General features: G+C 55.5%; 2 protein-coding genes across 2 annotated transcripts; one reads left to right on the top strand and one right to left on the bottom strand.

Annotated features, from left to right (window-relative positions):
• Positions 1-327: 327 nt before the first annotated feature.
• On the top strand, positions 328-7347 carry CAPNS1 (calpain small subunit 1). The gene is made up of 11 exons (XM_065899438.1): positions 328-440; positions 1250-1467; positions 2386-2419; positions 2703-2792; positions 2961-3018; positions 3116-3180; positions 4669-4737; positions 4839-4917; positions 5055-5171; positions 6647-6705; positions 6890-7347. Exons 2-11 carry the CDS (start codon positions 1268-1270, stop codon positions 6914-6916), a joined length of 798 nt encoding a protein of 265 aa, XP_065755510.1. The 5' UTR covers positions 328-440; positions 1250-1267; the 3' UTR covers positions 6917-7347.
• A 722-nt stretch (positions 7348-8069) lies between these two features.
• On the bottom strand, positions 8070-9667 carry COX7A1 (cytochrome c oxidase subunit 7A1). The gene is made up of 4 exons (XM_065899467.1): positions 9613-9667; positions 8810-8896; positions 8600-8684; positions 8070-8205 (listed from the first exon to the last, which is right to left on the bottom strand). Exons 1-4 carry the CDS (start codon positions 9625-9627, stop codon positions 8150-8152), a joined length of 243 nt encoding a protein of 80 aa, XP_065755539.1. The 5' UTR covers positions 9628-9667; the 3' UTR covers positions 8070-8149.
• Between the last annotated feature and the right edge of the window lie 889 nt (positions 9668-10556).

Raw genomic sequence — 10556 nt, 5'->3', positions numbered from 1 at the left:
AGGAGGCTGAAAACCACATCTGTGATTGGGTGGAGGCTGATTTTGGGGCGAACATTCACACTACAACACTAGGGGGTGACCTTGGGCACGACGAGTCCTCAAGTCACCTCGGAGTTCTCGTCCCCGGGCGCCTGCACCTGGAACCAATAAGTGTAGGGAAAAATCTCAGCTCTTTTGTCAGGTGGGTGTCGGAACGCTAAGCACCGGAAACGCAGGACTGAGCCTGGGCGGCCGCGCCCCATTACAGAAGGCGGGGCCCGCAGGCACACGCGCAGTTTCAATGTCGGCTCTAGGACCGTGCGGATGCCGCTGGGCCGCCCCGCAAGTGCCTAATCCGGCCTCTTCCGCCTGAGTCACCCGCCCCTCCCTGCGAAGCCGGACGCAGCAGGAGGCCCCAGAGCAGCACAGACTAGCGGACCGGCCGACGCGCGAGCGAGGCGGTGAGCGCCCAGTCCGGACTCCCCCTGCACTCTGTAAACCCGGCCCTGGAGGCCTCCAGACCCGAAAAGATGCTCAAATCTTGTCCTCAGGGGTCCACCACACCCACGATCTCAGATTCGAACCCCCAGATCTGTCCGGCCCTAGTTATCCCGCCCCGGGGACTCTTCCACCCTCCCTCTCAGGATCTAAAATAGAAGCCCATGGATTTGAGAGGTACCCCGTAAATTCAGCCCTGGGTGTGGCCTCCAGGACTACGATCCTGGATCCGTGCTCTCAATTCTAACGGGGACTCCGTTATCCCGGCCCCGGGGCTCACACTCAATATCTTAGACCCGAACCCACAGACACAGCGATGAGACTAATCCCGCTGCTGGTTGTACCTAAACCCTCAAGCCCACATTCTGGATTTACTAAACTCTGCTCCAGGAGCCTCCAGGCGGAGAATTTCTGATCCACGCTCCCGACCCACCCCAAACCCCTAAATCAGTCTTAGGGCTCTGGATCTCAGATTCGAGAGTCAGCTTGGGGCCCCCATCTCGAGAACCCCACTTGACCTGGCCGGTGTCTGGTGCTTAATGATGCCTATGCGTAGACTCAGCCCAGAGTCCTTCAAGCCAGACGCGGACCCTTCCCCCAGAAGCCCAGACCCCATCCCGAATGGACCCTCAAGCCGCAGCCGGAGGACAGGTCTCCGCCTAGCGGCTTCATATCACTCCCCCAAGTCCAGCAGTCAGAAATGCGTATTTCTGTGGGGGAAAGGGCGGGCTCAGGGACGAGACAGCCACCTGACCCCTTTTTCCCTCCTCAGGAATCTTGAGTCACAGCCATGTTCCTGGTTAACTCGTTCTTGAAGGGTGGAGGAGGCGGCGGGGGAGGCGGGGGCCTGGGCGGGGGCCTAGGGAATGTGCTCGGAGGCCTGATCAGCGGCGGCGGCGGCGGCGGCGGCGGCGGAGGAGGAGGCGGCGGAGGCGGCGGCGGTGGCGGAACTGCCATGCGCATCCTGGGCGGGGTCATTAGCGCCATTAGGTAAGGCGGGGCCTGAGGAGGGGCGGGGCCTGGAGGAAGAGGCTTGACCAGCCAGAATAGAGTGGGGTAACCTGGACACTGACCAGGAACCTTAATTAGGCTGGGCCGGGACTGGGCTAGGAGACCGGCCTTGAGGGGACCGACCGTGATGAGTTCATGGGGGCGGGGCTTGACATGGGAGTAGTCTGTTGTGGGGACACAATCTGATGGGCTTTGGGAGGTGGGGCTTAATGGGGCTGGCGCGGCCTACTTCCGCTAACCTGGAGACAAACGTTAAGGGGGCGGAGCCAGTGAGGCTGGGTATCACTTCATGGGGGCACGGCTAGTCTTATGGGCGCGGCGTGGCCCTCGTAGGTGGGTCAATGAGGTGTGCCCAGAAGAGGTCTAACCGTAATGGGACAGGGGAAATGTCCTTGAAGGGGCAGGGCCTGGCTGGGAACTGGCTGGTTAAAATAGAAAAATGTCTTGGTGGAGGTAGGGCAGGGCGTCGGTAGGGGCCTCGTTAGTCTTGGCCACTGAGTGTGATCCCTTAAAGGGGTGAGAACTAATGGAGCTGGGGTGGGATCTTGGGAAGACACAAGTGTTCAGAAGCCGTGGCGATGGAGCAGGTTCCTAGACAGGTGGAACCCAGGAGGGTGGGGCCCCGGGAAGCTGGGGCCGAGCTTCTATGAAATGAGCTCCCGTCTTCTGAGAAATCTGCCATTGCGTGGGTGTGTCCTGGCAAGAGGGGGTCCTACCGTGGGGGCACAACCAGGGCAGCGAGGATAGGGACAGGTGAGGACAAGGACTGATGTGGCGGGCAGAGGGAACAGGTAGGTAGGGCGGCGAGCTGGGGGTTGGGGGCTTGGGGTGTGGGGGCTGGTGCTGCCCGTTGGAGGCCCCGCCCCCTGGCACTAACTGCCCCTTGTTTCCCTTCAGTGAGGCGGCTGCGCAGTACAACCCAGAGCCCCCGGTAAGCCACCCTTCACAATCGGAGACCCCTCTTCTTCAAAGGGACAAGGACCCACCCATCCTTGTCCCTTTGAAGAAGCCCCACACTTCTCCTTATGACATTTATCTCATTAAGTCTCTCCCTTGTAACATCCTTAAACTTAGCTATATCCACTCCCTATTCATTGACCACCTCTCATTCATTGGTCACTCAGCCACCCAGCCCACTCTGACTTTCCCATCTAAGGCTGTCCTGGCCAGGGCACCCCTCCCCCTACCTGCTCTGAGATCTCCTCCCTCTGCAGCCCCCTCGCACCCATTACTCCAACATCGAGGCCAATGAGAGTGAGGAGGTCCGGCAGTTCCGGAGGCTCTTTGCCCAGCTGGCTGGAGAGGTAAGTAACCTGGGGCCCCCAGAAGTGTCCTCACCCTTCCATGCCTTCCCTCTGGATGCCCTTTACATGTACATTCGACCATGGCAATCCCAAAGTTCCCATCCTCCCTCATGACATGCCCAGACCCCTTTCAGTCACCCCTGACCCATTCCTAACTTCTCCCCCTAGGACATGGAGGTCAGTGCCACAGAACTCATGAACATTCTCAACAAAGTCGTGACCCGACGTGAGTGACTGGGGTCAACACACAGGGCAGGTTTAGAGGCATGGCGACTGGGGTAGCTGTGATCTCTGGCCTCTGACTTTCAACCTGCATCCCACAGATCCTGATCTGAAGACTGATGGTTTTGGCATTGACACATGTCGCAGCATGGTGGCTGTCATGGATGTATCCTTGAGGGCAGTCTGGCGGAGGCCTTGGTGAAGAGGGGATTTTCTTTTTTGCTTTTCTTTCTTTCTTTTTTTTTTTGGCTGTGCTCCATGGTTTGTGGGATCTTGGTTCCCCAACCAGGGATTGAACCCGGGGCCTCGGCAGTGAGAGCACTGATTCCTAACCACTGGACTGCCAGGGAATTCCCAAGAGGGGATTTTCTGAGCGCCTGATTGGGGCGGTCAGTGTGTAGCTTTCATATCCACAGATGTAGACATGTATATATCACAACACACACCCACCTTGGACATGCAGCAATACATAATAACAGCTGTCATAACATGTTGCATAGGGTTAAACAAATCCAGCTCTGCCCTTAGCAAGGTTACTGAGCCTCTCTGTGCCTCAATTTGCCTCTCTGTAAAATCGGGTGAATGATAATGGTGATACCAAATTGGAGTTACATGCAAAAGGTTTAGCACAGTACATAGCACATAAGTGGTCTGTACATGCTAACTGTTACCATCATCTCACCCAGGTAGATTTTTCAGCTCTGAATCTGTTTCTCTGCCACTGGGGTGTAATACTGGTGGGACTGGTGTCTTGAGGATTTAGTGACAAAAGTGATGTTCCTGAGAAGCTTAGCACTGTCTGACGTGTACTTGGTCATTTGATAAGTCTTGGCCATTGTTGCTATTTATTGAGAATTTATCAAGTACCAACCCCTGAGCTAAGGGCTTTATACCAATATACAGCCCTCTCATTCACTTTTATTTATTTATTTTTATTTACTTATTTATTTTTTGGCTGCGTTGGGTCTTCGTTGCTGCGCGTGGGCTTTCTCTAGTTGCCGCAAGCGGGGGCTCCTCTTCGTTGTGGTGCACGGGCTTCTCATTGCGGTGGCTTCTCTTGTTGCGGAGCACGGGCTCTAGACGCGAGGACTTCAGTAGTTGTGGCACGCGGGCTCAGTAGTTGTGGCTCGCGGGCTCTAGAGCGCAGGCTCAGTAGTTGTGGTGCACGGGCTTAGTTGCTCTACGGCATGTGGGATCTTCCCAGACCAGGGCTCGAACCCATGTCCCCTGCATTGTCAGGCGGATTCTTAACAACTGCGCCACCAGGGAAGCCCCTCATTCACTTTTTATCAGAAACCCAGCAGGTATTTACTCTTATCCCTTATTTCCTTAGAGTTTTAAGATACCCTTGTTTTTTACATGTCCTAACATTTATAACATTGAATTACTGTTGAAGAATTTTATAAATGAGGAGCTCCCCGTGGTTATGTTTGAAGAGTCTATATTTTGAAATATAGACTAAAATAGTCTATATTTAGAAATATAGACTAAAGTAAGTATGGCAAAATGAACAATGAAGCCACACCCAAGGTGACATGACTAGGGTGGGATGGGAGCTGGGGTTTTAGCCCAGGTTCCCCTGCTTGGCCATTATCCTCATCACGTACACAGTGCACATATCTGGGTACATTTATTCTTAACACCCTCTCACCAGAGTGACACGACCGGCAAGCTGGGCTTCGAGGAATTCAAGTACTTGTGGAACAACATCAAAAAGTGGCAGGTGTGTGCAGCCTCTGAAACTCCTAGCACGAAGACCCCCAAGCCATGGAGATGCCATGCCCCATGATGCTTCGTTGAACCCTGACCTCCTTGTCCCCACAGGCCATATACAAACGGTTTGACATTGACTGTTCAGGGACCATTGGCAGCAGTGAACTCCCGGGGGCCTTTGAGGCAGCAGGTGTGGCTGGCGGGAACGTGATGGGGCTGGGGGTGGGACTGGTGAGGCAGCCCCCGCTGAGCTGGGCTGAGCCTGAATCCTGGGGCTGGGAGGGCTGGGCTGTGTGGCCCCCACACCTGAGAGACAGTCGTCCTCAGGATTCCACCTGAATGAGCATCTCTACAACATGATCATCCGACGCTACTCAGATGAGGAGGGGAACATGGATTTTGACAACTTCATCAGCTGCCTGGTCAGACTGGATGCCATGTTCCGTGAGTGACACCCCAGCTCTCTTCCTGGGTGGGGATTTGTCCAACTTCTATCTGCCAAGCCTCCTCTGAGCCTGACCCTGAGGTGGGCAGTGTTAGGGGCACAGCAGCGGCTGAAATAGCCCTAGTTTCTGCCCGCATGTTGCTCACAGTCCAGAGGAGGAGAGGCAGATTCCCAGACAGTGACAGCTCACAGTGGTTACGGCTGGGATCGGGGAAGCCTAGGCAGAGTGATGAGGGCTGTGAGGGGGAAGCTCAGGGCAGATTGGGTTTAGATTTGTGACTGGGGGAGCTCTCACAGCTATTCAACCCTAACAAGGTACCTGATGCAGCTTAAGGGTCAAGGAGGGCTTCCTGGAGGAGGGAGGGCACATGTGAGTTGAGACCTGATGGATGAGGAGGAGTGACCCCAGCAAAAGGGTGGGGACGAGTGTTGCAGCGGGAACAGCCTGTGCGAAGGCCTAGAAAGGAAAGAGTAGATGGTGCTTTGGATGATTTTGGTTGGACTTGGTTCAGAGTGCTAAACATTTTAGGAAGGGGGTGGGATGGGGAGACATAAGGCTGGGAGGGGTCAGTAGGGGCTGGATCATGTGGTCTCTTGTGAACATTAATGCACTGAATCCTTAAGACAGCCCTGCGAAGTGGGAATTATTGTCCCTATTTTCTGGAGGAGGAACCTAGGGTTCAAGGAGGCAAAATTTCTTGCTCACAGCCACTTAGCTAGGAAGTTGCAAAGCTAGAATTTGAACTCAGATTTGTCTGAGAGTTGCATAAAAGGAGGCAGGAGCAATGGGCCTGGTCAGGCTGTGCAGGCTGTGAATGCCAAGTTCAGGGGTGCTCAGACTCTACTGGGGACAGTGGACAGGGTCCAGGCAGGGGAATGACAGGGTCTCAGGTTTAACTTTAGGAAGATCTCCCGGTGTCCCAAGAGCCCAGGGAAGACAATGCATTAAGAGTTTGGGGAGAGGAAAAGGGGCAGGTGTGTTGGGGACATGAAGGGAAGGTGGGAGAGGACAATAGGGCAGATGATGCCAAAAGTCATGTATGAGAGGGCCCAAGAAATGGCCTTCGATTTACCAGCAAGAGGGCCAGTAGTGAGTGCAGCTTCCGGGGTACCAGGCGTGTGGAGCCGGTCGGTGGGAGGCTGGGGCTTGGGCAGAGGGGTGATGGGGGGCATGCAGGTCAGGATATGGAGCCCATTATTGAGGTGGGTAGCAGTCTGGGTTCCAATCCCATTTTTCTGACTTTTACACTATGTGACATGGGGCACATAACTGCACTTCTCTGTGCCTTATTTTGTTTTCATTTTTTAAAAAAATATTTATTTTGGCTGCGCTGGGTCTTAGTTGTGGCACGTGGGATCTTTGTTGTGGCATGCAGGATCTTTTTTTTTTTTCAGTAGCCATTATTTTTGTTATCCCATATATTAATATATTTTTATCCTAAAAGCCAATCCCTCCAACCCTTCCTTTCTCCAGGTGCCTTTAAATCTCTTGACAAAGATGGCACTGGACAAATCCAGGTGAACATCCAGGAGGTAAGAACCCCATCCTGGGATGTGGGATCCTAGCAGGGGGCCCCTCCCCTCAGTCCCCTGTACCAGCTCTGCGCTGGGGCTCCCTCCCTCCTATTTTCCCAGCGACCCCTGGGTGAGGGCAGAGAAGGGCTGCTGGTATTCTTAGGTTCCCTGATCCTCACTCTCGGTGCCTTCCTCTCCCCAGTGGCTACAGCTGACCATGTATTCCTGAACGGGAGTCCCAGACCTGCCCCCTCATCGCCTCGCTGTAGGAGTCACCTTGGACTCTTCAGTCTCCCCCAGGGTTGATCCTGTTTGCAGTCACATCTTCATGGCTCCTGCTGACCCACAGGCCTTTCTGTTCTCCCAGCCCTTGGCACCCGGATTCTCAGTCAACAGCCAGGGCCCGACATGCTTCAACACACCCCGCCCCAGCACACCCATCTCACATCTACTCCATAACCCCTCTCTTGCTTCTGTGCCAAGCCCAATATTTGTGTTGCGTGCACACCCCAAGGGCCCTTCTCTCAGTTCCGGATCACTCCAGTCCCTACACACCCTGGCAGCTGAACTCCAGGCCACATGCCCCAGTGCCTTTGTCTGTATTCTGCTCCCAGCCTGCCAGGCCCAGGAGGAAATAAATGCACCCTAGTTGCTGTTCTCTCTGAGATCTGCCTCCTGTTCTGAGAGTTGAGGGGTGTCTCTGGCTCTGTTTGGGGCAGAGGGAGTCTGTCTCCGCCTGTCTTCTAGTCCTGGTCTTTTTTCAAATTCTGGATCCCAGTTGAGCTGTAACCTCATTCTTTTGGGGGTTTTTTTGGCCCCGCTGCATGTGGGATCTTAGTTCCCTGACCCAGGATTGAACCTGCGCCCCATGCGTTGGAAGCGCGGAGTCTTAACCACTGGACCACCAGGGAAGTCCCTGTAACCTCATTCTTGCTGAGATCTCTCACAGAGCCTGTGGAGGCCAAGACTAGAAGCCTGGACCATCTCTGCTTCTGCTCCAAGAGCCATGCTGCTGGGAAGTCTTAGTGCTACCCCTGGCTCTGTCCCCCAAGGCCATGTTGCCCTTCTCAGCTTCTGTGCTTGAGTGAGTCTGTCCTCACCTGCCTCTGCCTCTGCCTCTGTGTGTCATACATTATGCTCAGCATCTTCCTCCCCACCCTCTGGCCTCTGCAGGGAGAGGGGCTGCTCTCCTAGGATACAAAGCCCCTGTCCCATTCCAGGTCCCCAGGCCCTGAGGGGCAGCCCAGGGGTGCTGGGAGGGCTGAGAGGCAGCGACATTCTAGGGATAGCCCTGGTCTAGCGTTGGAGACTCAGGGCTGGGGCAATGGTCTGTCCACAGGGCAGAGGTCACTTGTTGGTGGAAGGCTGGGAGGTACACACACGGAGGACAGAGCGGGGCTGGCTTCCCCAAGAAGCCAGCACATTTATTGATGCTTGTTCAGGTCCTGCAGACTTCTTGGTTTCACTTCTTTTGAGGGAAGGAGGCCCAGCCAAGGCAGTACAGGCTGTAGACAGTGCCTAGGGAGGGAGTGTGGGGGGGATACAGAATGAGACCCTAATTCCCTCCCTGAGCCCCCTGCAGACTCCCCAGTCACCATCCTGGATCTCAGCCCTACTTCAGGCTCCAGCTCCCTTCCCAAACTTCACTTCAACTGGGGAAATGCTGGACCTTGATCCAGACCGGGCTTTGGGCTTTCTCCCCAGACCCATCACTAGCCCAGCCGCCCTCCTGGGACAGAAGCCCAAGCCCTAGGGTGCTTCCTATTTGCCAGCCCAGAGCCCCATACCGTCCCACACCAGCTCAGAACCCAATCCCCTCCCAAAACCCCAGCGCTGGAACCAGCCCCTTCCCCTCTCCATCTCGAGTCCCGCTCCCTCCCGCAGTTCAGGCTGAGCCAGGCCCTGCACTCACCTCCCAGGCACAGAGCCATAGTCACTCGATACAGGATGTTGTCGGTTAGACCGCCCTTCAAGTGCACCGGGAGGTCATTGTCCGCCTGGATGTTGGGGGTAAACGATTGGAAAGGCGCTGCCTACTCGGTAGACTTTAAGCCCCTGCCTCCCCCAACTCGTCTTCAGTTCCAAGCAGGCGGCCCCGGGTCCTCGCCCCCGCCCCGCCTACCTGGAAGAGTTTCTGTTTCTCAGCCACTCGGTTCTCGAAGCGGTTCCGGGCGGTTGAGCTAAAGGAGCGTACCAGTGCCTGGGAGACCTGTGGAGAGGGGATGGCTGGGTATTGGAGGCGCCTGGAGGGGTGTCCCGGAGGAGGTCCCGCTGGGGAGAGGGTGTCGGACTTTCCGAGGCTCTGACTCGGGGACGGTCCTGTCCCTTGGGAGCGTCTCAAAGGCAAGATCCGAACTGGCAGCAAGAGTGGGGGAGGGTGTCCTGTCAAGAAAGGCCCAGAAGAAGGGGACTCGTGCCTAGAGGGTCTGGCTTGGAGGTTATCAGGCTGTCTAGAGGGTACTATTGGAAGAGGATTGGACCCAGAAGGGAGAGTATGTTCTGCGGGCCCAAGTCCCGGAGAGGTTTTTTGCAGTTTCCTGGGTTAATGGGAGGAGCTCAGGTGCCGGGAACGTCAGGACTGGAGCTGGAGTGCCTGGGGGATTTCCCGGCTGCCCGAGAGCTTCGGCGGCGGGGAAGGGGTGTTACCTTCCCGGTGCCTAAGTCCCGAGGTATTACGGGAGCCCTGGATGAAGGGAAGAAGTTCGGACTCGGGGCTTTGGGCCATGTTAACGGGTCCCCGGCTGTCCCAGAAGCTCTTGGACTGGGAGCTGGGGGGAGGGGGCCCCAGGCTTATTAGGAGGGAGTCTCGAGCCCTGAAGGGGGCTCACGTTCCAAGTCCCCAGATCCCGGAATGTTTGGGGAGTCTCGTATAGGGGCGAGGGCTTCCGGCTTGGGGGCCCCAGCCCGACCCATGGTGGCCCTCACCCGCAGGGCCCTCATCCTGCGTCCTCCTCTTCGGCCGGAGTCACCTCCCCTCTCCGCCCAAGGACAGACGGTGCCCTCCCCTCCGGGGGAGTCCCAGGCCACGCCCTCGGTGAGCCCCAGGACAGCGAGGTCCCGGCGGCCGCTTTCCGATTCGTCCAATAGGTGGGCGGAGAAGACGCTGCAACCCCATCCCCGCATCCCAGCGCCAAATGGTTGGAGCACCCATCTGTTACTCATCTCGGAATTCTGTTGGTCCGCGTGGAGAGGAAAGCGGTTCCAGAGAATTCATTTTTGGGTTGTTTCTGCGGTGATATCGGCCTGGGGCAAGTGCAAGTCCTCCGTCGGGTCCCTCGGATCTCTCCCTATCCGACTGACGTTGGAGAACGAGTAAAGGAAGGTAAGATACCATCTTTCATTATGTCAAGTGCGGTCCTTTTTCCTCCCATGTTGAAACAGATTGCTGTGGCTTTGGCTAAACGTCAATATTCATTTTGGGTTTAGGGACCATGTAGTATGGAAAATGCACTCAACTCACACCTCATCCAGGTGAGTGATGGGAACCAAGGAAGTAGTAGATTACGTCCGTATCTCATACTCACGGGGGCATATGCTGCTTCCTCACTGAGTGGAATGAAAGGCAGGATAATTTTCCTTGTTTAAATAGTTATTTTTCCTTATCTCTCTTGGTTTATTGTGAATCCATGTAGCTGACTCTGCAGAGGTTAAACATGCACACAAAATGACTCCGCCGCATAGCCACCATCTTTGCTTCTTCATTCATATCTTACCCCCACCTCCGCACTCAGTTCTTCACTCTGGAAAACGGTGTAGTTGCTCTATTTATCTATCTGTTGACTTTAGACTTCACTGCATCCCCAGCACCTGGCGCATGGGTGGATTTTTTTTTTTTTTTTGGCTGCGTTGGGTCTTTGTTGCTGCGCGGG

This window comes from Phocoena phocoena, chromosome 20 (assembly GCF_963924675.1).
Source record: "Phocoena phocoena chromosome 20, mPhoPho1.1, whole genome shotgun sequence".
Taxonomy (NCBI): domain Eukaryota; kingdom Metazoa; phylum Chordata; class Mammalia; order Artiodactyla; family Phocoenidae; genus Phocoena; species Phocoena phocoena.
This window is presented reverse-complemented; position numbering and strand designations above follow the sequence as displayed.